Here is a 24,337-nt window from a genome sequence, read left to right as displayed (position 1 = left end):
GAATTTACCCGTGTGCAGAAGTGTAAATAGACCGTCTGCGCTTACATAAAGACACAAGAGATGGGCTTTCTGCTCCTGCCGCCGGGTGCTTGCTTGATCTCACACACATGGCTTTTGTCACCAGCCTTTTTCCCCAAATGCTCATCTTGTCAACCTGTCATCTTGTCTCTGTGCCTTGACTCTCTGCACGTGCCCGAATCCTCTGTGTCTGCATCTTCGGGGCATTTGGGTGAACGTGTTGCCAGTCAGAACATGGTGAATATTTCATTTCTGTGCCATACCTTCCCTCTCTTTTGGAGGAAGAGGGACACAAGAGCAGCCTTTGTCGCAAATTTTCATGTTTAGTGAACTTTTTAGGTTTTGCATGCTCTTATCTTCTTGTGGATAATGTCCTCAAAAAAAAAAAAAAAAAGTTATTAACATGGGAAAAGATCAGAGATGGGAGGAAGTAAGGCATGAAAGAATTGCAAAGGGTGAGGATGGGCTTGCTTTCTCACAGCAGAAGGAAGCAGTGTAGGAAACAGAGACTAAGTGATCAGAAGATGGGAAGAGTGCCGACCTTTGCTGTCATGGGGAGGGGCAGTCTGAACTAAGAGGGTTACAGAAAAAGAGATACCTTTAGGGCTGTCAAGTAGTAACATCCTACTATTTCTATACAGCTCATTTTACACAGTTCCTTTTCCACACCAGCAATTTTTTCTGCTTCCATTTTGACAAATGCTAAATCGCCTCATTAGTGTGTCTCTTTTTAGTGAGGAAATGGAAATCTTTGCTATCAGCCAGGGCAGGAAGAGCGGTCGTTTTTTCCCATTTTTTACTGTCTGTGCTTATCAGATACAGTTATCAGCCATATCCTTGGAAGTAGTCAAAGGCACCAGTTGACTATTGCTGAGAAGGAACAAAGCCCATAATGAAAAATTTGAAGTATTTGGGGTTTAGATAGGAAGTGGAGATTGGGTGAGCTAAAGGTTGTAGATCCATCTTGAGGCTGGAGTTGGATCAGAAGGACTGAAGACGTTTAAATGGGAAGATCTTTTTTGTCTTTTCCACTTGAAGATCCAGAGAAAAGCTGAAATAAAGTGGGTGTGGGCAAGTGCTGGTGATTGTTAATGAAGAGATTAATGCTGTGTTCACTGCACATGTAGTGTATTAGTTCCATTTTAATTTGTTGAAATTAATGGTTCATTCTGGTGTGTAGTAACTGCCAGCAAGGCAAAGTGTTTCCCACTGAATTAAATGAGCAGATATAAAACGATCTGGGTGTTTTCAGCAGGTGCTGTTCATTTAGGATTTGTTTTAGACTGGTGGAGCACATCCAAGATGCCACAGAAATCCAAGGGGAGATTTCCCCTGTAGAAAGAAGGTCCTTCAGAGACTACAGCAGAGTAAACTGTGGAAATATGACCAAGTTTGGGGGGGTTTTTTCTTACTCAAGTCACATGCAGCTGGAGCAAGTTTTTAAGTGAACCACTTCATTTAACACCCTTTCTTATAGTAAATGGTGTAACTGCAGGTGTAGCACCTCTGTCCCTGGCCCGAGGGAACGCAGTCCTCAGACCTGCTGATAAAATGCTGCCCCGTGTTGGCACAGGCAGACTCCTGCTTGGTGGCACAGCAGCTACGGCGGGTGCCACTCAAGCCATCACTGCCACGGCGTGCTTTGCCAAGCCCGTGTGATGAGAAGCATTTCGTCCGGGGGCATGCTTGCTGCCCTGAGAGTGCTGGGAAATGAAGAAGCGGTAAAGAGCAAGAGGGGACTTCTGGAAATACGGGGCAAGCATCCAGGGAAGGAGACAAATTGAGCAGAAACGGACGAGCGAAACAGGAGAGACAGAAGCTGTCAGAATAAGCGGGCACTGGAGAGAACTGATTAACAGAAGGAAGTGACAGGCACAAAGTGGCAGTGAAAGAAATCAGCACAGAGGGAAGCAGATCATGGGCAAAGGTTGCCTGAGAGTGGGAAAATGCAATAGATGGGAGAAAAATGGTAAGGACATTCAAGAAAAAGGAAAAAAAAGTGTGGCTGAAGCTGTTTTGATTAGTTTTTATATCTGCTTAGATTTTCTGGGCCTTACCTACCCGTTCTTATTAAATTTGGTAGGGGTGTTGTAGGGGCGAGTTTGTCACTTGTAGGATGGGAACAGAGAAACTTCTCTTTAAGGTCTTTCTGCTCTTGTATAGATGGAATTTCTGTTCCTGTATGATATGAATTTGGATACATAATTGTTTTGCACTCGATCCCCTTTCTGAAATTTTAGATGAAGAAAGTCTGTATTTATTTGGCTTCAGGAGCGAGAATTACATTGGTCTAGAATATTTAAGTCTATTTATTTGTACACCAGCTATGTTGTTTGGTTTGGGTTTTCTTAGTCTGCACAGTCAGCAGTCACAGCCCACCAGCAGAGCTTTCTATTTGCTATCCCGTGTGAAACTTCAAAGTTTCAGTTTGCAAATCTTTCGAGCGTACTCAACTTTTCAATAGGAAAGGAGTTAATGAAATAATGTCAGAATGATGTGAGGGAGCTTGTCACTACTGTCATGAGATGATACAGTCATTGGGTCAGATAACTGACTGGAGCTTAACTACCAGAAAGGTACAAAAATAGAAAAGATGAGTATGGCTGGAGTTTGGCTTGTCCTCCATCAACCCTGTCCTTCTGCATGATGAAAGGAGTTCATTGTTTTAAGAGAAATCTCTTCTAGTGTGTTTCTACCTGTCCGTGGCTTTTGTTCGAGCAGAAAAGAGTTAACTCTCCTTCTTCCTTCAGCTTTTTTCGGTGAATTACTCCAGATGAAATGATTAGTGTGACTGTAAGGTAAGGAGGAGGCAGTGATATCTGCTAAAGTAATGCTGTCTGAGTAGGTGGCCTTGTCTTAGCAAATGCTTAAGAATTAGTTTAGATTCACTGGAATCAGTGCTTTAACAGTTTCAGCTTCAGGTAAGAGTAGCTGTTATGGCATAAAACTTCTGAAGCTTCAACATTTTCCTTAGCATTTTTATTTGTATCTCATAGGTCAATGGCTTGACCCTCCGTTTGTACTCGCCCAACTGTAGTATTTACATGGTAATGAATGTTTTCATTTTTGATGCACATTCAAAAGTGCCAGCAGCCGTCACCTGATTAAAAATAATTATGTCCAACTATTGGAAAGAGCAGTCAATGTGACAATGCCTGCAACATCAATCCTTATCAAATAGGAGAGAATGATGTTTTAATAGTAAGACAGAGTAGTTAAAAATACCATATTTAAGTGCAATTTTTGGAGTAGTCAGGTGGGTTATTACAGTAAAATATATGTGGTTTCCGAGGCGGATAATTTTACTTGGCATGTTTTTGGTTGCACTGTTTTATTTTTCCTCCTTCTCCAGTATCCAACGTGATAATTTCTCAGAGGAAGAGGTAAGCCATAAAAGCGACTTCCTCTGCCACTCCCTTTTCCACATCGGAAGCCTGCAGGATTGCAAGGGAGTGACTTAGTCAAATATGATTCACAGATATTTGATTTTTAATTTATGTAGTGTTGCTGAAGGTGCCAAGCCGTGAGCTTTAGGAACTCTTTGCCTGTAACCAGACCTTATGCTCACCTGCATGCGTAAGTGAGCTACGTTGTAACAACTCTGCGTTGCAGGATTTGTATCTTGAAAAGACAGGGACTGAGCAGTTTCCAGGGCTATGCTGGCAAGAAATCGGGTATAGTTTGGGATCTAGTGTATTATGTTGTGGGGGAGGAAGAGGAGGAAGTGAAGGAGGATGTTTAAGGCAGCCTTTAGATCACAGGCTTGCTGAACTGTCCAGTTTTTGGCAGAGATGACTTTACTTTCTCTTAGGGATGTGTCTATTCATCAGCTCCACCAAATTATGCAGGTGCCTTTGTGTGAATATACTGTTTTAGTATGACAGTGGGCTTGGGGAAAGGTGGATTTCCATGTGTTTTGGAGGTAAACAGTAGATTCCGGTGAGTTTTACTTTGCCATCAGATTAAACCAATCAAGACTTTTGTTTGTAAATAAGCAGAGTAAGTCAGGAATAAAACCAGGTTTGATTTAATCAGGAGTAAGTACATTGTCCTCAGATTATGCAGGAAGAAGGTAAATCATCTTGGTGATGGAGCAGTCTGTTTATGCACGTAGGCGTGCTATACTGTGGGAAAACGAAATCTCCAGACACTGAAGCCATCAGCACTCATTCACCAAATCTTGTTCAGAGTGTGAAAATTCGAGAGACTTTCTTGTTTCCAAAACAGTGTGTGTTTTATTGGAAGAGCTGAAACAGATCCTAATCATTTGAAGATCTTGTTGCAGGGCAAATGAAACTCTAATGATGCGCAGACGTGCCAGTGATGAGCTTTTGTCCTCACCCTCCATCAGCTGGGGTTTCATCTGTTTTCCAAGAATGGCAATACACTGCTGGAGGAGTTTTCTGAAGAGAAATGTCAGAGATAGTACCGGTGCCAGGAGCTGTAGGGAGCCACAGTTAATGTTCAGTGAGAAACGGGAAAGGAAAAAACAATGAAGTGCAGAAAAGCCTTAAAAGATAGATGGCCAAGTTTTGAGAGTTTTGTTTAAAACTGTTTATTTTCAGTCACAGAAGTGCCTTGGTGATGCCTGAGGCACTGCAACCCTCTTGATTGGTAACCTAAGAGCAAAGTGGTTGCCAGAGCAGGCTCTGCTAAAGGGAGGTGGTTATCAGCCCAGGCAGAAGTAAAGAAAAGGTGAGAAAACTTTACCTGCTGGGAAAACTTCACCCTAAATCTATGGATGAAATACTGGGAAGAGCTGTGCACACAGGTAGTGTACCTGTGGATTGGCTGAGCTGCAGCTTTCAGCTCCTGCACTAAAGTGTCCTGGATTTGGCTGGGGTACAGTTCATTTCTTCCTGGTAGCTGTTACAGCATTTTGGTTTGGATTTAGGATGACAGTAACGTTGATAACACACTGATGTTTTCAGTTATTGTTCTGCAGTGTTTCTGCTGAGTCAAGGACTGTTCACCTTCTTATGCCACACCATGGGAAGTTGGGAGGGGACACAGCTGGGACAGCTGACATCCTATGGCATCATAATCAGCATATAAAGACGGGAGAAGAAGGAAAAAGGGTCTTGAACATTTGGAGTGACAGAATCCTGCTTTCCTAGGGGTTTTATTCCTTATTTTTGCTTTGCTTTGTACATGACTTTTGCTTTGTCTGTGAAACTGTCATTAATTTAATACATCTTTTATGATTCTCTCCCCCATCCTGGGCCGGGGTTAGCAAGCAACTGGGGGGCTTGAGTTGCAGCTGGGGTTAAACCACTGCACAAGGGAAAAGAGTTCTTACTGTTAAGCCACCCAGTTCTATAATATCTTAAAACTGGAATCCTTTGTTTGACTCTCTGCTTGAGCTGTGAATCACTGTTTCTTCTGGTCGTTAGTGAAACAAAACTTAATTTGGCCCGGGCACTGCAGAGATGAAGCATGGTTGGTAATGCTGTATACATTCACTTCAGATGACTTTATAAACCCCAGATGAAATCATTTCGCTTTGTTCCAGGCAAGGCAGAGCGTGGCATGTGCTCTGTAACAAGAGTCAGCCTTGCTGGAGGCCCTGCATAACCTCATCTGAAAGAATATGATTTCATGAGAGCAGATATACTACGAATTTTGAGCTGTTTGTTATGTTAGCTCATTAATTCTTTGCTTTGTTTCTTGGTTTTGCTCACAGTGGAAGGTTTTTTTAAAAAGTTCTTTTCCCCTTCAAATCCAATTATTGCTAAGTGATGACTTCTCTGATCTCTCGTCCTCTAGGATGGGAGATGTGTAATGAGTTCTCAAACGTGAAATGAAACCATATAAATATTTAACCTTAAAAAAGGTTATTAGCAAACCAAGGTATTCACCAAATTGAATAAAACTTTGAATTTTTAATTGCACAGAAGCCCCGCTCTCCTTAATGTTTGTCACATTGATTAAGTAGTAGCTCACCTCATGAAATAAGAAGGATGGGGGTTTCAGTGATCTTAGCCATAAATCAGTAATATTAGAGATATAGGAAATGCAGTGAATCTTCCTGTCTTTTAACCAGCCCTTTGTTCTAATTCCAAGTTGTCCGTGGTTTGTTTTTCTGTTCAGTGATACGGTGATGTCTTTGTTACAGACAACGGTGGAATGTTGTCTGTGTTCTGTGTCAAGTTGAACACGGTCTGAAAAGTTAAATTTTTGCTTCTTTTCTGGGGACCTCTGGGCACAAAGGGCAGTATTTGTAATAGAGATGACACAAGCAATATGCCAAGGTGTCAACACAGTGGCAGGATCAACTGGATTTGTGTCGGGATCCTTCGGGGTTTGGTCGGCAGGCGGGTGGGAGAGCCGCTGTCATCTGGTGCTGGGGCTCCAGGGGCAGTGCCCAGCCCTGCTCCAGCAAAGCTGGCTGCCTGGGATGCTGTGAAGAGTTTGAGTTTGGGGATCTGGGGTAAACTGGAAGGAACTAGGGAAGGGGTCTGTCCCTTGGTTGGAAGACAAATGAGGCAAAAAGGATGGTAAATGTTTCATGTCGATAAAATAACCTTTTGAGGATGACAGGTGGGTTGAAAAGCTCTCTGCTGCCCAGGTTCTTGTCAGCTGCTCTGGAGAATTTCAGTCCTGTTGTGCTGGAGAGCGTGGACAGGTGGGTGAGTCCCTTCAGGAGCTGCAGGGCTCTGGGAGGTTCTCTGGCCCCTTGGAGAGTAGTGCCGTTTTCAGGGAACAGTGGCTTATGTGATCTTGAAGGAAGCAGCATCTTGCTGTGAGGGGCAGAATGTGCACAGCTGGGTTAAAACTTTCGTTAGGACTGAGAAATGACCTCTACAGAGAAAGAAAAAAGCATTGCAAAGCGAGGTCAGCACAGGGGGATTCCTGGGGGAACAGAGGGAAAGGACAGGGACTGGTCCCCCCTTGGGAGAGCAGCTTGCAGGGAGCAGGAGAGGCAGGAGGCAGAGGTCGGAGAGAAGGAGGCTCCCTCTGCAAGGATCAGCAGCCAGCTCCCTTCTCGCAGGGCCGTCCTCCCAGGAGAGTAACGTGGAACAGCACGGCACGGAAAGTCAGCGCCCCACAGACCTGCAGCCTTGGCGCTCTGAGGGCTGCAGTTAATTAAAGAGGTGGCTTGTCTCTAGACAGCCTCAGACATCTGTCTCCATTCTTCACTTGTGTTTCTGACACGTTTCTGTTTGCTCGTCCAGAGCTAAGCCCAGAGGACCCGCAGATGGTCGCCGTTAGTTTTGTCACTTGAGGCAGTTTTTAAAAATTTTTTCTCAACCTCTCTAAAAACCGGGTATGTGTAAAAAATAAATAAGTCTTTTAATAGAGCAGCTCACTAGAGGTTTTCTATTTGGATTTAGATTTAATTTTTGTTTTTACTGGCTGGGATTCAATTTTGGCATTTCTTTTAAACCAGGTCTCTCTTGTTGCCAATATCGATTTTTAATTTGATCTTAAATAAACTTTTTAGATTCCGTTTGCGTTCCTAGTCCGGCTTCTTTGGAAACTCAGAAATCATGGCATGCCAAAACATTTCCTTTGTTTTGGATCACCTACCTGGTTTTGCGTAGGTTTATTAGTGATTGCGGGATGCTGGTGTTGCGTGGGCTGAGCTTGGGCTATGGACTTTCCAAATAAAGCCTCCAGCAGCGAAGTGCAACCTTGTTGGTGATTTCTTAAGGAAGCCTCAGGATTACAGACAAAACTCAGGAGCTGTAACTCGTAACTGCCTGTACAGTGTCAGGATCATAGACAACGGCTTGTTATCAAAACTAATTATATGTACTTTTAAACGGGTAAACCAGCTGCAGACAGGTTTGGTACTTTTTTTTTTTTTTTTCTTTTTCACAGTCACCTTATTAAACATGGAGCGTCCTCTCCAAATATTTTTTTAACATATTTCTCTTTGAGTTGTCTCTGGAAATTTTACCATAAGAAAAGCCAGTTGTGTTCTATATTATGCACTGGAAAAAATGTTCCCAGGATACACTTCTTAACACAATGCCGTTTTTTTTTCTTTCTTTTACTTTATTTGCAGATCAGAATTTATCTGGTTCACTCAAATTAGTGTCATTTTAACCACCACCAGAAGAGAAATATGATGCCAAACAGAAGTAACCTCCCCCCCTTCCAGAATGTTGGATCAGGTAATCAATTAAAATGAAGTTTGTTTGTAATGCACTGAGATATTTCAGAATTTCTAATTGACTTTGGCCCTTTAATTCTCCTGACACATGGATAAGATCAGCGCTCTGTTCTTACTCCATGTCTAACTCCATTTACCAGGCAGAACAAGGCCACAGCTGGATATGCTGCAGACAGCCAACCCTCCCCCTTCACTTTAATGCCTGTCTGGAATAGATATCAGTGACCCCCAGCTAAACAACATGGGAAAGGAAGAAAAGGAATGAGGGAGGGAAAATAAAATAAAAATTAAAAAAATTAAAAAAAAAAAAAAAGGAAGAATTTCCTTCTGTAGCTCCAGGCAGCAAATACTTTGCTGAACAGAGGACCCTTGTGCTGAGCATGAAAGCTGGGTCTGACCTGGATGCAGGATGGGTTCAGGGCACATCATGAGCTGAAGCTCCCATCCTCAGTCTCTACAGCTGCATGCAAAGACAGCGTCAGCCAGGATGTGTTATATGCCCTGGCATATTCATCAAGTTTCTACTCAAACATTCCCCTAAAAATAAACAAAACAAAGAAGACCTGGTTGGTGGGAAGCAGCTACGGTTTATTTAAACGCGTGCTGTCGTCCAGTTGGGATTTAACTGTGTGATTGCGGGCACTGTGGTGCTGGAAGCAAAAGCACAGAAGTACTGGTGGCATAAGGGGCAGTAGAGAAAAGCTGAACTGGAGTAGCTGCATGAAGGTATCGTGACCTTTTCTTACTGTACTTGCTTGGATTTCAAGTGAACCCTTCACTGCTGTGGTGAGCAGGCATGAAAGTTTCCATGAGCTAACTTGTTTTTTGGCAAAAGCATCCAGTCTTTGAAGGATTAAATGTGCCCTACCGCTGTTGCAAGGGAGTAATGAACAATTATTAATGTCCCATTAATATGTCTGCCAAGCTATTTATAGAGGAGCCAGTGAAATTGTTGCAAAACTATTTGAACTTAGCTGTGTTAGTTAAGGTTTGGACAGTACAATTTCCACATGAAATTAGATTTCAGATTTAAGCGATATTTGGAAGAGGGGAGGAGAAAGAGAGAGACTGAGATGGAAATTAGGGTCACCTCCACAGTGAAAGGTTAAGTATAAAATGCATATACATTGTGCTTTACAACTGGGCTCTTAAATTACTTCCACATCTTATTCTTCTTCCTTAAAACACCACTATTATGATGAATGCTTGATTTATCCAGATGATATTTTCTTCTCCTGACAAGAGTTCTTTTGAATTTGGTCACATTTATCATTTTGTTCATTTGAACTTCACCATTGCTGTTATCAAAATTTATGAAAATAGCTAAAAAATGTCAAGTAAAATATCACAATATAAGAAACTGCAGTTACACTGCTCAAAGTAGTGAGGGTGGGATGGAGAACTCTCAACTCACTGGTTCAAAGGCAGCTTAGATAGATGTATCACCGTAATGAGTGTGTTAAAATTATAAATATGATTCCCATAATTACAGCCAGCATAAAAATATTAAATTCTGCGTAGTGGTAGACTTGAGGTTTAGTTTTGAAGGTGCAAGTTAATGCCTTTGTCCACTACTAGAGCATGTAATTAACAACTGCTTAACCAGGTCCACTATGGTCAAGAAGGTGTCGTATTTTACTTTGATTTTTGTGTTTGTGCTCCCTAATGCTGGCTCCTTTTATCTTCTGCCTATTTAATTCCATTAGTAATGATGGTTACCTTTGTTCTCAAACTTGCAGCCTTTTTCCTTAATAACCCAGGAGAACCTGTTGTTGCATGCCTGGGTTGCACAGGGGAAGCCTGGGCAGCAGAGGGCTGCTGATGCCCTGGACAGTGGTGAATTCCCTGGTGTCTTGCCTTATCAGCAAGGAAAGTCCCAGAAACCAGGACCCCTGTGAAGAATGCATTGCCACCTTCCACAAGATCTGAACGTAGTGATTCTCAATGAAACAAGCTCATATGAGCTCTGGTGGCAGACAGGAACCCCAAATTCTGTCTCTTGGTTCACATAACTGAAGGGGTACTTGGACTAAAGTATTGCCTCTGAGGACATTTAAGGGCGCTTTACACATTCGATTTTCGCACCAAGTGACAAGCTGAAATTCAGTTTCTCACGAGGAAGCTGAAGTCACAGGTGAGATGTGACTGAGCCAAGAGTAAATCCCGGCTTTGACCCTTCTTTTCAGAAACAATGCTTGCTGGCACTGCAGTAACTGACACTCAGGAGTACTTTATTAGTCTCAAGTTTAGACTAGCACAGCCCAGGAGCTGCTGTAAATGTTAATGGTGTCACTTCTGCATCAGCTGAGGTCCGTGTGTAAGCCTGCTGGGGGTCCTGATCATCTCCTGCAGTAACTGGCATTGTCAGGAGCTGAATTCCTTTCTTTGCTTTTGGCAAAGTGGAGCTCAGAACTGTATGCTAGAGCTTGGTACGTTGTTGACCAAAAACATCCACCACAGCAAAGGCTTTTTTTGCTCTGTGCCCTCTTCCTGAGTATAAATTAGATTTCTGAAAAATCATTAGGATCTGTAACCTTCCCCCCAGCAGTATTTTTAAGAGTCATGTGGTTTTGTTGTTTGGAATGAAGTCATGCAACCTAGCATTCTGCTTCCTTAAGGTTATCTTTTAACCAAACTGCTCTTTGCAGATGTTGTTACAGCCTTGTATTTTTAGAGCAATGAAGCTGAAACACCTTGAAAAACATACCTTCCTATTAAGCTTTGCAGGACCATTCCTAAAGTAAGCAGAAAGGTGACGAACTGAGTTCTAGATTGAGCTCACTAGTGTATCCGGGCTCAGATACACTAACTGCTCGTATTAAAGGACGGGGTGCTCCAGAGCAGTATCTTATGTCCTTAGCCCTGGGAGACCTGAGTTGGGTTCTTCACTCTCCTGTCTGCATTGCATATTCCCCCTGTGCCTGAGTTCCTCAGCTGTAAGACATCAGGACAATAATCCTTACTTCATGGACATCTGAAGAGGCTCAGGGTTATAAAGGCTGAGCCACAGGCTCCTGCAATGGATAGGACAGCAAAGAAAGAGTCTAGCCTCTTTCCAGTCTTGTTGCTGGTTTTGGTACGGTTTTGTGCCTCTGCCTCTTCTTTCTCAGTCTCTCATCTTTTCCAGAAACAGATGGGGAAACTGTGCATCTCCTCCTTTGCTTAGTGATCTGAGACACATTTACTGCAAGCACCGTAGTTATTGCAAAAAGTGTTAATGTTATTTTGCAGGCATGCACATGCAAGAGGCTACTTACTTGCTAAATTTTTTTCTTGTTTTGTCTCCCTTACAGATTCCAGTAAGATTATGGCAGACTATAGCCACTCACAAAAACAGATGGAATTACAAAATGCTAGTTTGGGAAAGGGTTCTGTGGCGAATTCCCTTGAAAATGGTCTCCAGGATATTATAGAAAACCTCAACACGAAGAAATATTCATCAACTCTTAAATTTAAAACAAATGGGGATTATGCTGGCTCTTATTTAACCCTTTCACAACCTATGCCAATTAAACCTAATCCTTCCACCAGTGTTAAAAATACACACTCTATTAACAAAATTCAAGGAGGCAAGCAGTTCCCCTGTGAAAGCCCTTATCTTCCAGATAAAAGCATCTCTGTAAAGCATTTGGGTTCCATATCAGGCATGTCTCCATCCCTCAGCGGGTATAGTCCAGGAAGGACGGATTTTGACATTCATGCCAGCAGAGAAAATGAAAAATCCCTTGGACACATGGATAAGTTTCACTACTCAAAGTACAGTCAGAGAAATAAATCCTATGACAACATCTACTTCCCAGGAATGCTGGAGTCCAAGAAGATCTCAGGCTCTCTTCTGACTATGTGGAGCGGAAGCTCAGGGAACGAGCTGGTGCTTTCACCTGGTAGCAATTCTGGGGCAGCCAGCATGCCTTCTAGCCCAAAGCAAGGCAGGAGGATGAATGCTGAAAACAGTCTGGCCCTTCACATAAAGCCAGTAAAGTACAAGGATGGGATGACGGAAACTCTGGGTTCACGGCCTAGGAAATACTCTGGTGGATCTCTAAGTCATATGGGAATGTACAGTCGTTCTCTACCCAGACTTTACAAATCAACAGAAAACCAGCTGGTGCCATTAAGTTTGCCTCCCAGAAGCTCTCTAGGTAATAGTAAAAGGAAAAAACTTGGAGAAAAAGATCTACCTCAGAATGCTTTCGATGCTGATAATTACCTGAATTTTTCTTCCAGCAGCTCAGGGGTTTCACCACATGCCAACTCTGTCTCTGGGAGTAATCCCTACGTCAGTTCAACTCTTAGTGTTCCTGCAAGCCCTCGTATTGCTAAAAAAATGCTTTTAGCACCTTCTCCCCCATATCTCCCTGATGATTTTGATAGGCTTGGACTCTCAGGGACAAGTCCCAGTAGTTCTTTCTCCCCAGTGGATTTTGACAGGTCGTTCTCTGTCCGAAGAAACCTTTCCACCAGTTCCATGGAACTTGACGACCCAGATCTGGAAAGCTACAGACAGACGCCAAATTCTCTGCAAACCTCCATGCGAGAGCGGAAGAACAGCATCAGCTCGATTTCAGGAAGGGAAGACCTCATGGACTATCACAGGAGGCAGAGGGAAGAGCGGCTTCGGGAGCAGGAGATGGAACGGCTGGTAATTTTTTCTCTTCCTCTTAGTTATCTGGGATATTTAGCATTTGCAAAACACCCATCCCAGGTCTGCCTATCAGGAAGGTACGGCAAAGAATAAGCTGCTCTGTTTTGAAATTCAAATGCAGCCTGCTCCAGATACCTTGTTTACTATCACAGTCCATGAAGCTGATGCTTACAAAGGGTGCTGCTTGGATAGACAGTACCATTCAGCCACCCTGAAAAAAAGTGGGAACCCACATTTAAATACACACTTAAATTGTGTTCACTTATCCTGCAGGCTGTGTTAAAATGTCTGCGTACATAAAACCCACAAATTACACTGCAGGGATTCTGCAGGACTTTTTGGTTTAGATGATGGCACTGTTTTGTGGTAAGTGGGCAAAGAAAAAGAGATTCTGCTATAAACTGCTCAGCCTTGTGTGCTGTAGAGTCAGGTAGACATTGCTGTGGGCTAAATGCAGCCATCAGTGGGGGTTTTTTCTGCTTAGTTTTCATTTTTTCCTTCTGAGCATGTTCATTGAAATAGAGGCCTCCTTGCTGCTCTGCCTCCCTAGATGGAGAGTAGCAGAGAGGGACAATTTCTCTCTTTGTCTCAGTCAGTGTAAAGCAGTGCATACTGCCTCATCTAGATAGCAAAAATGTAATTTATATATTACTGAAACAGTTTGTGGGTGGGAAAAGTAAAAAGGTCTTCAGAACCCAGAGATGTTTGAAACAGTTTTGTGTTGAAACTGTCTCTGGAAGAACACGTAACAGTTCTTCCAAAGGGTTTTCAAAGTGGCTTTGGAACTCTCTGACCTTATTAACATGCATTCATATTTTATCATCTACATAGAAACAGAAGTCATTAGATGAGTCAGTTGGAGTCTTACATTTTATATCTTAACTTTACATTTCTGTGCCTTAATTCACATCTTTCAAATCTGAGCAAAATGGCAATAGGGTACTCTTAAACCTGTCTAGTTTGCATACAGACAGCAAGCCTGCAGGAAAATTCACTTTCTGGGCAGGCTGGGGGTGAAAAGCCATGGGGAGGATGGATGCAGGGGTAGTGGGAATGCGGGAGAAGGGGATGCCTGTCAACAACCACTAGCAATGACCCGATGCCTGTGCCAGGCCACAGTTCCCATCTTGAACTATACGAGTGAGCAGGTTCAGGCTAAAGAATTGTAACCCAGTGAGATGTCTCTCCCCTCCCCATCTCACCTACATCCTTGATACAACTTGGTGAGGAGCCTGTGACGTAGACAGGAGTCTGTCTTTTCCCCCCATTCCACTGATCACTGTCATTTGTAAGATACACGCTGTTGTTTGCAAGATGTGAAAAAGTTAATCTTTGCCTGCTCAAAGGCTATAGTGTTGAGGCTCAAGTGTGAGAGGGGGGCAGGCACTGTCCCAACTCCATGAGGGCAAGTCCACCCCTGTCCTGCTTTGCTCCCCAAAACCTCTGCTGGCTCCCCTTGAAGCTGCAGCTCCTTGGGAGCAGAGACTGGGTTCCCTAGGGCAGGAAGGACCAGCTGTGAGTGAAGTGGCTGGGTGGCTTAGGTCAAAGGTTTTGGCAAGAAGAAATGTTGTTTCTCCCTCCTCTTGCTGCCTTTGTCCTGCCATTCCTCTGCTCCTTTCAGTAATCTTCTCCCTAGTCCTGGTGTGCTGTGTGTTCAGTGGTGATTGCTTCTTAGCTTCTTATCACAAGGTTTTGCAGGCAGTCATAAATCAGTCATAAAAGCAACGTATTAGTATTTCAAAGAGAACAGCCTTTTTTGTTTTAGTTATTATTTGTAGTGATATAATTTGTATGATTTGTTATTGAGTTGTTTCAGTATTCAGTGATGCTGATAATCTTGGTTTATGTTTGGATGAAATGGCTACATTCCCACTCCTCAATACCACCTTTTGCTCGATGTAGTGGTTTCATGTTTGCTAAATTCTGGTTGCCAAATTTAGTGTAGTGGTTTTAGTGTTTATTCTTTTTTCTTTGGGAGACAGATTAGGAGAAAAAAACAAAGCAGTCTCAAGCTTAAAAATGAACAAATAGTTTTATTAACACACACTAAAAGAAATGGAAAGAAAAAAAAAGAAAGAAAGAAAGTTGGGAAAAAGAAAACCCAAACCAAAACAGAATGAAACTTCAAAATACTCTTCCCTCCCCTTACAAAGACACAACTTGTAATTTTCAGTCAGTTTTACTATTTAAACATAATCTTTCATTACTTTAGGAGAAGAGTCTCTCTAGAGTCTTAGAAGACACTCGCCACAAGATAAAATAGTCCAGTGGCTCTTAATGTCGCACATCTGCAACTGCCCGGAGTTTTTTGCAGACTGTGCTGTTCCATCTATTAGCAGCCTCTTTTTTTTTGTTACCTATGGGCCTCCTAGTGTATCTGGAGTACTGTTTATGAATACTTCTTCTAGTCTAAAATCATCTTCATCTCAAAGGCTGAGACCTCCTTTTAACCCAGGAGCGAGGGTTTTAAAGTTCTCAATTAAATCTCAATCACATCAGTCCTCAGTTTTGATTAGAATTAGCATTCTCCCTGACAACATTAAGATGCTACAAAGAACAGTCCATTTCTATATAGGTTACCCCAGAGAAGTCCAGTTAAAAATGTCCACTTCTTCAATCCTATTCCAATAATATTTTGGGTTCTTTCACTTCTAACCCACTGACTTCATATGCTGTCTGTTCTATGTACCCTCTGTTTTCTTTCTTCTCTCTCAGGGAAGGGCTGTGCTTTAGAAGCTCCATGTTGCTAGGAAAGGTTCAACCTGCCCAGGCCTGCAGTGGCCGTGCGCTCTCTGCCCCGCGCTGCAGAGATGTAAAGCCGCGCCGATGACAGAATTTGGTGGAAGTCCCCTTTTCCACACCCCGCTCTCAGCCAGGGCGGCCGGCTCGGAGCTGCCACGAAGCTGCGAGCAGGAGGCATTGCTGAGCTGCTCTCTTTTCTCTCGGGCCGGCAGGAGGGGCTCAGCCCGGGCCGCTCTCTCCCTGCGGGCAGCGGCTCCCGGAGGCGCGGCCGCTCGGAGGCAGCGGGGCCTGGCCCGGGCCCTGCCGCCCGCGGGGCTGCCTCAGGGCTGTCCTAGCAGGAACGGAGTGACTTCCCGGGCAGGAGGGTTTTAAATTGGGCCGCCCAGAGTCGCATTTTGTATCTTTATTGGTTAAAATAGCTGCCAATATCTTGGCTAGCTTTCTGATAGGTCCCTGTCCTCCCCCCCACCAAAGCAACTCCAGGGTCCTGGCAGGGGAAAACATTCCACATTTCTCTATAACTAGAAACAAAACTGTGCCGACCCACGATACTTGACAATACTTCCTTCAAGTCCCAATTCTTCAAAAAGAGAATTTGCTTACTTGAATTTGTTTTTTAAAAGCTCTTGAAAACAAGATGATGTTTTGTGTGTTGCATATAGTCGGAACTTGGAGGATTTTCTTCCTGCTTGAGCTCATCTTAACCTCAAGATACTGCTCCATACCTGCTCCATTCTCTGTTCGCCAGAGCTATCTGGTAGAGGAGTGAAATAATCAGCACAGTGCCTCCTTCCAATGGTTTGAGAGTCTGAAAAATGCCATAAGCAGGTTTCTACACCTCTGAGAAGTAGGAAGATGTATATTAATAAATCCACACATCAGTTCTTTGTATATTAGGCCCTGTCCTGTTCTGGTGTTATTTTATTTTGGCCTTCTATGTGGATCCCTGTCCAAAGGATAGTCAAGGATCTGTCCAAACGGGGTCTTGATATATCCAGCCAGAGCTTCCAAAGAACAATATTGTTTGCCCTTGTATACTGACGTGGGCAAAGGATCCATGTCTGCTCTGGTCTCTCTTTTTTATGGGGTTGGGGAAGGTGAGAATAAAAACCCCAACTAAAGAAGCACTCATGGATATCAAAACTGTGTGCTCCATGCTTTCAGCACTGTGTAAAAGTGCAGGCTGAGTAGGGGGTAGGTAAACAGCAGGGGAAATGTAGTCTCTCTGTGCACAAGTGTTAGGATTTTCCATAGTGGATTTTTGAAGCATGGTAGGGAGAAGAACAGTGTAGGAATACTCAAATAAGCCTGTCAGAAAAAAAACAACCTTTTTTAGAGGACTTTTTTAGAGACTGTTCCATGGCCCAGGTAAGTGGAGAGTATCTTTCTTTGCACCCTGTAGCTATTCTGCTGGCACAGAGCGGCTTGAAAGTGATTTGATAGCTGATACTCACTTCCGGATTTCTTTTGGTAGTAAAATCCATGCACTCATTGCAATCTGACCTAGTATCTGCCCTTGAACTCTTCTGTTTACTTACCCTTGTTTACTTTTTCTTTTCCATATAAATTATTCTCTGAGTTTTACTTGCGTTTAGTTTGCTTAAAGTGTCAGAGCCTCCTCTGTAAGTTTGCGTTTAGAGCTGCTGCTGCAGCCTGCATATGAAAACAAATGATCTGCTGTCATTGCCCAAAGAAGTAACAGGAGATTAAAAAAACAAAACCAAAACTACAAATACTAAAAATAATGCAGGTTGGTTTTTCTTTAATTATTTTAAAACTCCCAAGTTTCAATTTGTTCCTGTGGACCAAATACAAAAGACGCCTATGTACTTGTGTAGGATTTGGTGGTTTTCCGTACCTATTTCTTTAGATCTGATGTCTGAGACTACATAAATTAGCTGAAGAGCGGTGCCACTTCTGCTTTGCCAGTCTGTTCCTTCGTGGCTTGAAGAGCAGGGGGAGCTGGCATTCTCATTCCTGCCGTCCCTCTGGCGCTAGTGGTGGGGGCTGATGGGCTGTGGGAGCGGCTGGGGCAGTACAGGGAGCTCCTGGCACGGGCAGCAGGGTCACGACCTGCTGCTGCTTCCTCTCCAGCCCTGCTGACCGGACATCGCATCCTGGCGTGGGGATGTTTGCATCAGCTGTACACAAGTAGCAGTTGGAGCAGCTATTGCTGACACTAGCCTGGGAGCCTTATAAACAAGGGAGAAGGTTAATGCTGTGATCTAATAGTGCTCAATGGGATTCAGTTAGCACTTTTTTTAAAAAAAATTAATATTTAAAGAGGAAATCTCACTTCCTTTTTTTTTTTTTTTTTTTTTTATTTTTTTTTTTTTCTTTTTTTTTTTTTTTTTTTCCCCCCGTCTGAGATGAAAGCCCAATTGTGGTAGCTGCTGGAACTAAAAGGAGCTCTTTTTCTTCAGCTGATGGAGTGGTTGGGAGTGGAACTGCGCAGGCAACGTAGTTGGGTAGATATTAAGGGCGATCTGTTTTCTTTGACAGCTGCTTGTTTAACTAGCACTGAAGTTTTCAGTGCTGATTTTTAGGCAGTACAGTGTATTTCCTCTAGATGGTGGTAGGTACCTAAAAATTAGATGTGCAGTAGGTTCATGATTCCTTCCATTGCCCAGCTGTCTGTAGGGATCTGTAAACATACATAAATATTGTTAATGAAGTTTTACTAGATCTAGGATTTGTACTGGGAAAAGTCTCAATTTATCAACGCCTGAATGAGCAGTAATAAAATTCAAAGGGCTTCTTCCATAGTCTACTTTGTCACAATCAGAAGAGCAGTGAATTTCATTACTTTATTCAGAAGTAGAGAATAATACAGACTATCTCTGTGCCTGGCTTGCACCGATGCCTCGCAATTTAGTTAGACGTGCTTATGCAAAGGGAAAATGAAATGCAACTATTTTAGAGTTTTTAAGATGGTACTGCTTTAAAATCATGGTTAATAGCTATTGTAAATCTTCATATGTTTTATAAATCTATGTTGACACTGTGTCTTTCTATAGACCCTTAAAGCATAAAGTACCCAAGCTGTTCGTAAAACTGAAGCTCTTAAAAGCTCTTAAAAGAGCCCCAGCCAAGTAGACAAAGACTAGCTTCAAAGTAATTTTTCCCATCACTAGTATTTGACAGTCTCTATAGAGTTACAGAAGAGCTACTGAACATCATTTAGTTTTGTAATTGAACAAGTGCTGTATAATAGAATAAAACCCCGTGCAGAATATAACTAATATTGATGACTCCGTAACTTTCCAGGAACATTCCGTTTCTATTGTGTTGTAAAACATTTCTGTGGGGTCTTTAATAAGCCAAAATCTGGATTACATACGCTCAATTTTTGCAGCTATATATATTATGCAAATTAACACTATGGTCCAGAAAGAAATCAGTTACAGGAGACCTGTTCTCATTTACGGAACTTAAGTACTCTGAAGCTCTGGTCTTCAGGCTCCTGCACTCAGTGTGTTTGGAAAAGGATCATCTGCACAGGTACTACAGGGACAAAAGGGCTGAAGAATGCTCTTCTTTTGGCAGCCAGTGGCATTCTCTCAGGAGCAGAGAGTAATTCTCAGAAAGTCATCTGCTCAGCTGAGCTAATTCTCAGAAAGTCGTCTGCTCAGCTCCTCGCTGCAGGCTGTCTCTACTCTGTGCCCCTGCTCTCTCCTGCTTTGACCAGTCTGTTTCTCCTGCTCTGGGAAGGAAAGGACGAGGCACAGCTCCTCTGCTGTGACCTGGGCCTCTCCATGCTGCTTCCCTGTGCAAGTGTCTCTGCTGTCAGAGCTGTCTCTGAGAGAGGGGCATGAAATACAGGTGCTCCTTCTGAAAGCTGTGCTGCTGGTGGTAACTTTGGAGCTGAAGCATTAACTATAGCAAAACAAGGACTGGCAATGAGAAAACAAACTAGTCTGGAGTGAGAATCTGGTGCAAACTGGAGGGAAGGGAAAGAACACTTGGCTAACTGTTCTCAGTCCCAGTTCAAGTTTATCATTGAAATAAGTTCCTTAGAAATGTAGGAGAGAAAGAAATAAAAAGCTTTCTCCAGCCTCTTGTCCATGGGGTAGTGAATGTACTCATAAGAAAGTACATGTGGGGGTTTTCTGCAGCTCTCTTCCTCAGTCTCTCTGCCTCTTTCCCCGCCATCCTTTTTGTGTAGCTGCTATTCCCAGCTTTTGCTGGGAATGTGGTGGTTTGTCTGAGTAACAGTAGGAAAACACTGCTCTTTGGCAGCTGAAAAGTGCAACAGCTTCTTTAGGCAAAGCATAGACTAGCCATAATTCATGTTAGTCTTTGTCACAGGAGATAGATTGCATGTGTATTTTAAATGAAATTTGAGGTTATCCACTTCCTAATAGCACTTACCTGAAAAGCTTCCTGTTTGCCACAGCTGATTAACCAAGGCTTGCTTTGATATCCAGATATGGCGGCACTTCTACCCTACTACTTCTATTTGTAAAATTCATAAATGTGATATGTAGCAGATGAACAAATCAAGGACTCACATGGCTGCTGTTTAAAAAATGGAATTATTTATCTCTGCTATTTTGGAATTTTTTTTTTACAGTGTAACAGGGATGTCTCTTAATGTCATTGATAATCAATAGCAGGAGAGGTTTATTATCTCCTTATCCCACCCTTGTCTTTCACCTAAATTTGCAGCCAGCTATAGGTGATGTTTAGCTTTCTCAAAGCCAGGAGTAGTGAAGCTGCTCCGGTGGAAACTGCACAAGACCTGTTACCCCTTTTTGTAGTGGGGAAGAGAATTACAGAAAATACACAGATGTTTGAATCTGTTAGAAAGGACATTTTATGGGGAAACACCCTGACCAGTTTACAAGGCTTGGTTCAATATTCCCCCCTCCCATCAGAGCCAGTTTTAAATCCATTTCCTGCTTTTGACAACATACCTTTTTTTTTTTTTTTCTTTCCTCTGCTGTGTTCAGTGTCACAAATAACTTGCATGGTATCTCTTGCAAAATTATTTTCCATGTGCTACTTGTTCTGTGTTCTTCATTGCAAGATGCTTTCCTAGCTTGCTTCTTCACTCAGAAATTCATTCTGGAAACAGTTACATGCAGGTGTGCTGGAGCTGGAATGAGCTGGCTGAGATGAAATGATGAGAATAGAGTGTATAAAATAACCACAGAGCTTCCTGTCCATAAGCCTCTCAGCACATGTCAAAATAGAAGTGAGAAATATCAGTATTTCTGTAATGTGTCCGAAAGCTCATCAGGAATTTTTTGAAGACTGGTTTTCCGGCAATTTTTAATCTTTTTCTGAGCAACTGAGATTTGACAGGGGAAAGAAAGAATCCCTTTTTTTCATGACTGCTCAGCAAAGGTCCAGTTTGCAACCCAGAGCCCCTCACCTGAGCATTTAGGCTGGAATGAGCAGTGGCCCTCCTTTGAAATTTGCCGTTTCCTATTAATGCCCAAGGGATGGAAGCTCGGCGCGGGGTAACCCGATACAGCCTGTTGTTGCAGGAGGATGGGGAGCCCGTGTCCTGATGTCCCGTGTTTCCCATCTATAACCATTCTGACAGGCCCGATGCTGTCACAGCAGGGAGAGCTGCAGAATTACCGGCCGTCGCAGCCAGCGCTTGCACAGGGCTTTAGGAATTGGGCTGCCTGGCCAAAACACTTAGTACGAGGGAGGACAGCGGCTTCGGAGGGTTATAATTATGTCAGCCATTTGGGCTTGAAGAATGCCTGAGAATCTGCTGGACCTATTTCGTGGAAAATAGAAGTTTGCAGTTGCTGCCTCAGGCTCCGGTACTTCAGCGGCTCATCTCGGTTGAAGAGGATTCCGAGGAAGGCTGCGGTGGGAAACTGGGAAGAAGCCTCCCAAAGGCAAAATTGGTCTCTCACAGTGCTCTCTTGTTTGGATGGTGCTTGGCAAGGGGTGGGTTCAGACGGGTTCTCCAGCTCAGAGGTCCCAATTGTGAGTGATGTGCACGTGTGGTGCGCACAGCCAGGTAATCTCTCAGTGGCCGTATGAAACTCTGGGTGCGTGTAACCAGTGTTAAGTTTCCATCCAGTGCAATGGCCTGATGCAGGGAAAGCTGAGGCACTGACATTGTCTGCCCTGTTCTGCTTGATCCTCATCACTTGCTGTTGGGCAGGGGAAGTGTTGGGGCTGGCAGAAGTAGCTGCTGTGCAAATCCTCTTTGCAAATGTAATGCCAGGTAGAGCTGGGAAGGCAAGTATGTCTGTAGTGGTTCCTGGGGAGGGAGGCTGAGGACACTGGGTTTTTGGCTTTCTTTTTAAATACTGCTGTAGAGGGATTTCCTAGAAATCAGCTCATTAGTGCAGTTATTAATGCCAAGCATGGAACTCTCACAGTGGTCTTTTTTCCAGCAATAGACTTATGGTAAGCAATTTTTTTTCTTTTTTTTTCCTTTAACAGAAGTAGCTTTCTTACTTTTCTTTAACAAAAGTAACAGGAATATTCACCTCTTAAAGATGAAAAGGTATATAAAAAAATCTGAAATAGAAGTTACCGGAAGCTATGCATACAGTAAAATAAAACTAACATAGCTTGCTAACAGTTGATAAAAGGTGTTGTAGAGATCTAGACATATTTCAGAAATCAAATGCTTATCACAACTTGAAGCATATCAAGTCAGAATGGCACAGCTACTCTGAGTCTCGAGTTTGAAATGTTGTTATGAATTCATAGGGAATTTGAGTAAACTGGTAAATAAAGATTTCCTCCACTTCTGTGCATTTGACAGATGTTATATTTTAGATGTGATGCCTCTTTTTTCTGTTAATGCTCCTAAAACCGTGTTTTGCAAAATGTGGACTAATTCTCTCAAAAGGAGGAATCACAGCTAACAAAATGGAAAATCTAAAAAAGTCAGGGATGGGTGAGTCCATGGAAAATCCGAGCAATATTTTGCAGCTTGGTAGGGATATGGCGTAAGTGTGAAGTGGAACAATTAGTCATTTACGTAGTGAGATCACTGGATCTATGTACATACAAATGGGGTATAGACACAAAAAACTTCAAAAAAAATTTTAAAAGTAGATTTCACAGAAATGAATAGCTAGTTAAATAAGATGTTCTAACACTTATTTATCTTTCCAATGTAGAAATATTTAAGTAGAAAGTTTTAATATTCTGAAAATCTTCTTTCGCGTTAATTTTGATTCTTCGTCTTGCACTGTAATTTATTTATTACAGTTTACTGTCTCTAAGTGGTAGATGGAGTTCACATGGACTTTAATCCTTCACTCAAAAGCAAAAAACCAAACCCAGAGCAACAAACAAAACCCCAACGCAAACAAAACAAAAAAAGCCCAGCAAACTTTTTAAACTTCATCTTCACTTTAGCTCACATGTGACACTCAGTGCTATTATCTTTTTCTGAACTAGGAGCGACAGCGGCTCGAGACAATCCTCAATCTGTGCGCAGAGTACTCCAAATCCGACAGTGACCCTGCTGCAGCTACTACAGTCGCTGATGTTCAGAAAATTAACAAAGAACTCGAAAAACTTCAGCTCTCCGATGAGGATTCTGTGTTCGAAGACTCCCAGATGAGTCTGGAGACGAGGTTCAGAAGCCACTTGAAATCATCTGCAAGCGACTCGGATTTCTCGGAGCTGAGCGGCCACAGCCGTGGCACTGCTGCTTTCCTGCCCTCGCGGGGGATGAGGGCTGATGAGCACTTCAGTGAAAGCTCCAAGCCTCCACCTTTTGCTGCTCCTGCCTTCCTGAAGGATGCCACCGAATCATCCTACCTAAGCATCACGCCAAAGGTAATGCCCTGTTGGAGGAGACAGTGTAATGCAGGCCTGAAATCTCCTCTAGGAGTTGGCTGTGCTGGCAGAGCCACGGTTAGGCTGACTTAGGTATGAGAATTAATCTCAGAACTCATAGAGCTTTATAAGCCATTGAATGTAGAAAATACAGCCAGCAAAACGTAGCAGACAGCAAATGATTATTCCAGATCTTGTGGAAGGTAATGGTACTGGAAGTTGGTTTTGGGTTTTTTTAGTGGGATGTACTGTTCAGGAAGAGTTTTAACATCTTCAAGGGAGAAGGATTTGCTTGAACAATTATAGCTACTTAAATAAAGAATGTTTCCAGAACCCTGCTTAGAATCCTGCTGAAATTGTAGGAGGGATGGGATGCTCTGCTGTTTTCTCCCAGTCTGAGGCTCTTGTAAGAGGAGTATGTTCTCTCACACTCACATGAGGGGTGAAGAGGAGTTGCCTGAGCCGAATTATTTGTCCGGTCTCCTTTCCTGGGGTTGGACTTGAGCCACTTGCCAGATCAGCTGTTGTCCCTCAGGGATGATGCAGTGGCAGCAAGCCTCCTGCCCCTCCAACCCAACTGCTGCCTTTAATAAGCTGTAGCTCCTTTCCTGTGTGCTTCTCACTGCTGTTTTCATTGCCAAAAGAAAGTTGTCCTTTAATAAAGAAGCTAAAGACATTCCTTGCTAGTGCAGCAACAGCCTCCTCCCAGCTGTGCTAGAGCAGCAGTGTAGCAAATCCCAGTGGCAGGCAGTGTGTTAAATAACTGGATTCAGGAGCAAAATGAGACCAAGCAAAGCCATAAAAGCAGGTTTCTGTTTAACAAGTTCACACCTTCAAAATACTTTGTCTCTTCCATTTACTGTTATTTACACACTGTATGATCTTCAGCGTGGTTATGTCCCTCAGGTGGATTGTATTTAACCCCTGCTACGCTCACAACTTTGAGAGTCAGTGTGTGTAGAAGAAGAGAAAGGTGTGATAGAAACCCATTTTCACTTCCAAAGGGTGAGCTCTCTGGAAATCTGTCTGGAGTCTTCCGGTGT

General features: G+C 43.0%; 1 protein-coding gene across 10 annotated transcripts in view; it reads left to right on the top strand.

Moving 5' to 3' along the window:
• Window positions 1-24,337, top strand: part of PHLDB2 (pleckstrin homology like domain family B member 2) — a 121,385-nt gene that overhangs the window by 55,341 nt on the left and 41,707 nt on the right. For all 10 annotated transcript variants that reach the window (XM_040057197.2, XM_040057199.2, XM_040057204.2 and 7 more), the window contains 3 exons: window positions 8,030-8,138; window positions 11,431-12,779; window positions 22,911-23,294. In XM_040057197.2, the coding sequence (XP_039913131.1) occupies window positions 8,090-8,138; window positions 11,431-12,779; window positions 22,911-23,294 (1,782 nt within the window). In that variant the 5' untranslated portion in view covers window positions 8,030-8,089. The remainder of the gene's footprint in view (window positions 1-8,029; window positions 8,139-11,430; window positions 12,780-22,910; window positions 23,295-24,337) is intronic.

Source organism: Hirundo rustica, chromosome 2 (assembly GCF_015227805.2).
Source record: "Hirundo rustica isolate bHirRus1 chromosome 2, bHirRus1.pri.v3, whole genome shotgun sequence".
Classification (NCBI taxonomy): domain Eukaryota; kingdom Metazoa; phylum Chordata; class Aves; order Passeriformes; family Hirundinidae; genus Hirundo; species Hirundo rustica.
This window is presented reverse-complemented; position numbering and strand designations above follow the sequence as displayed.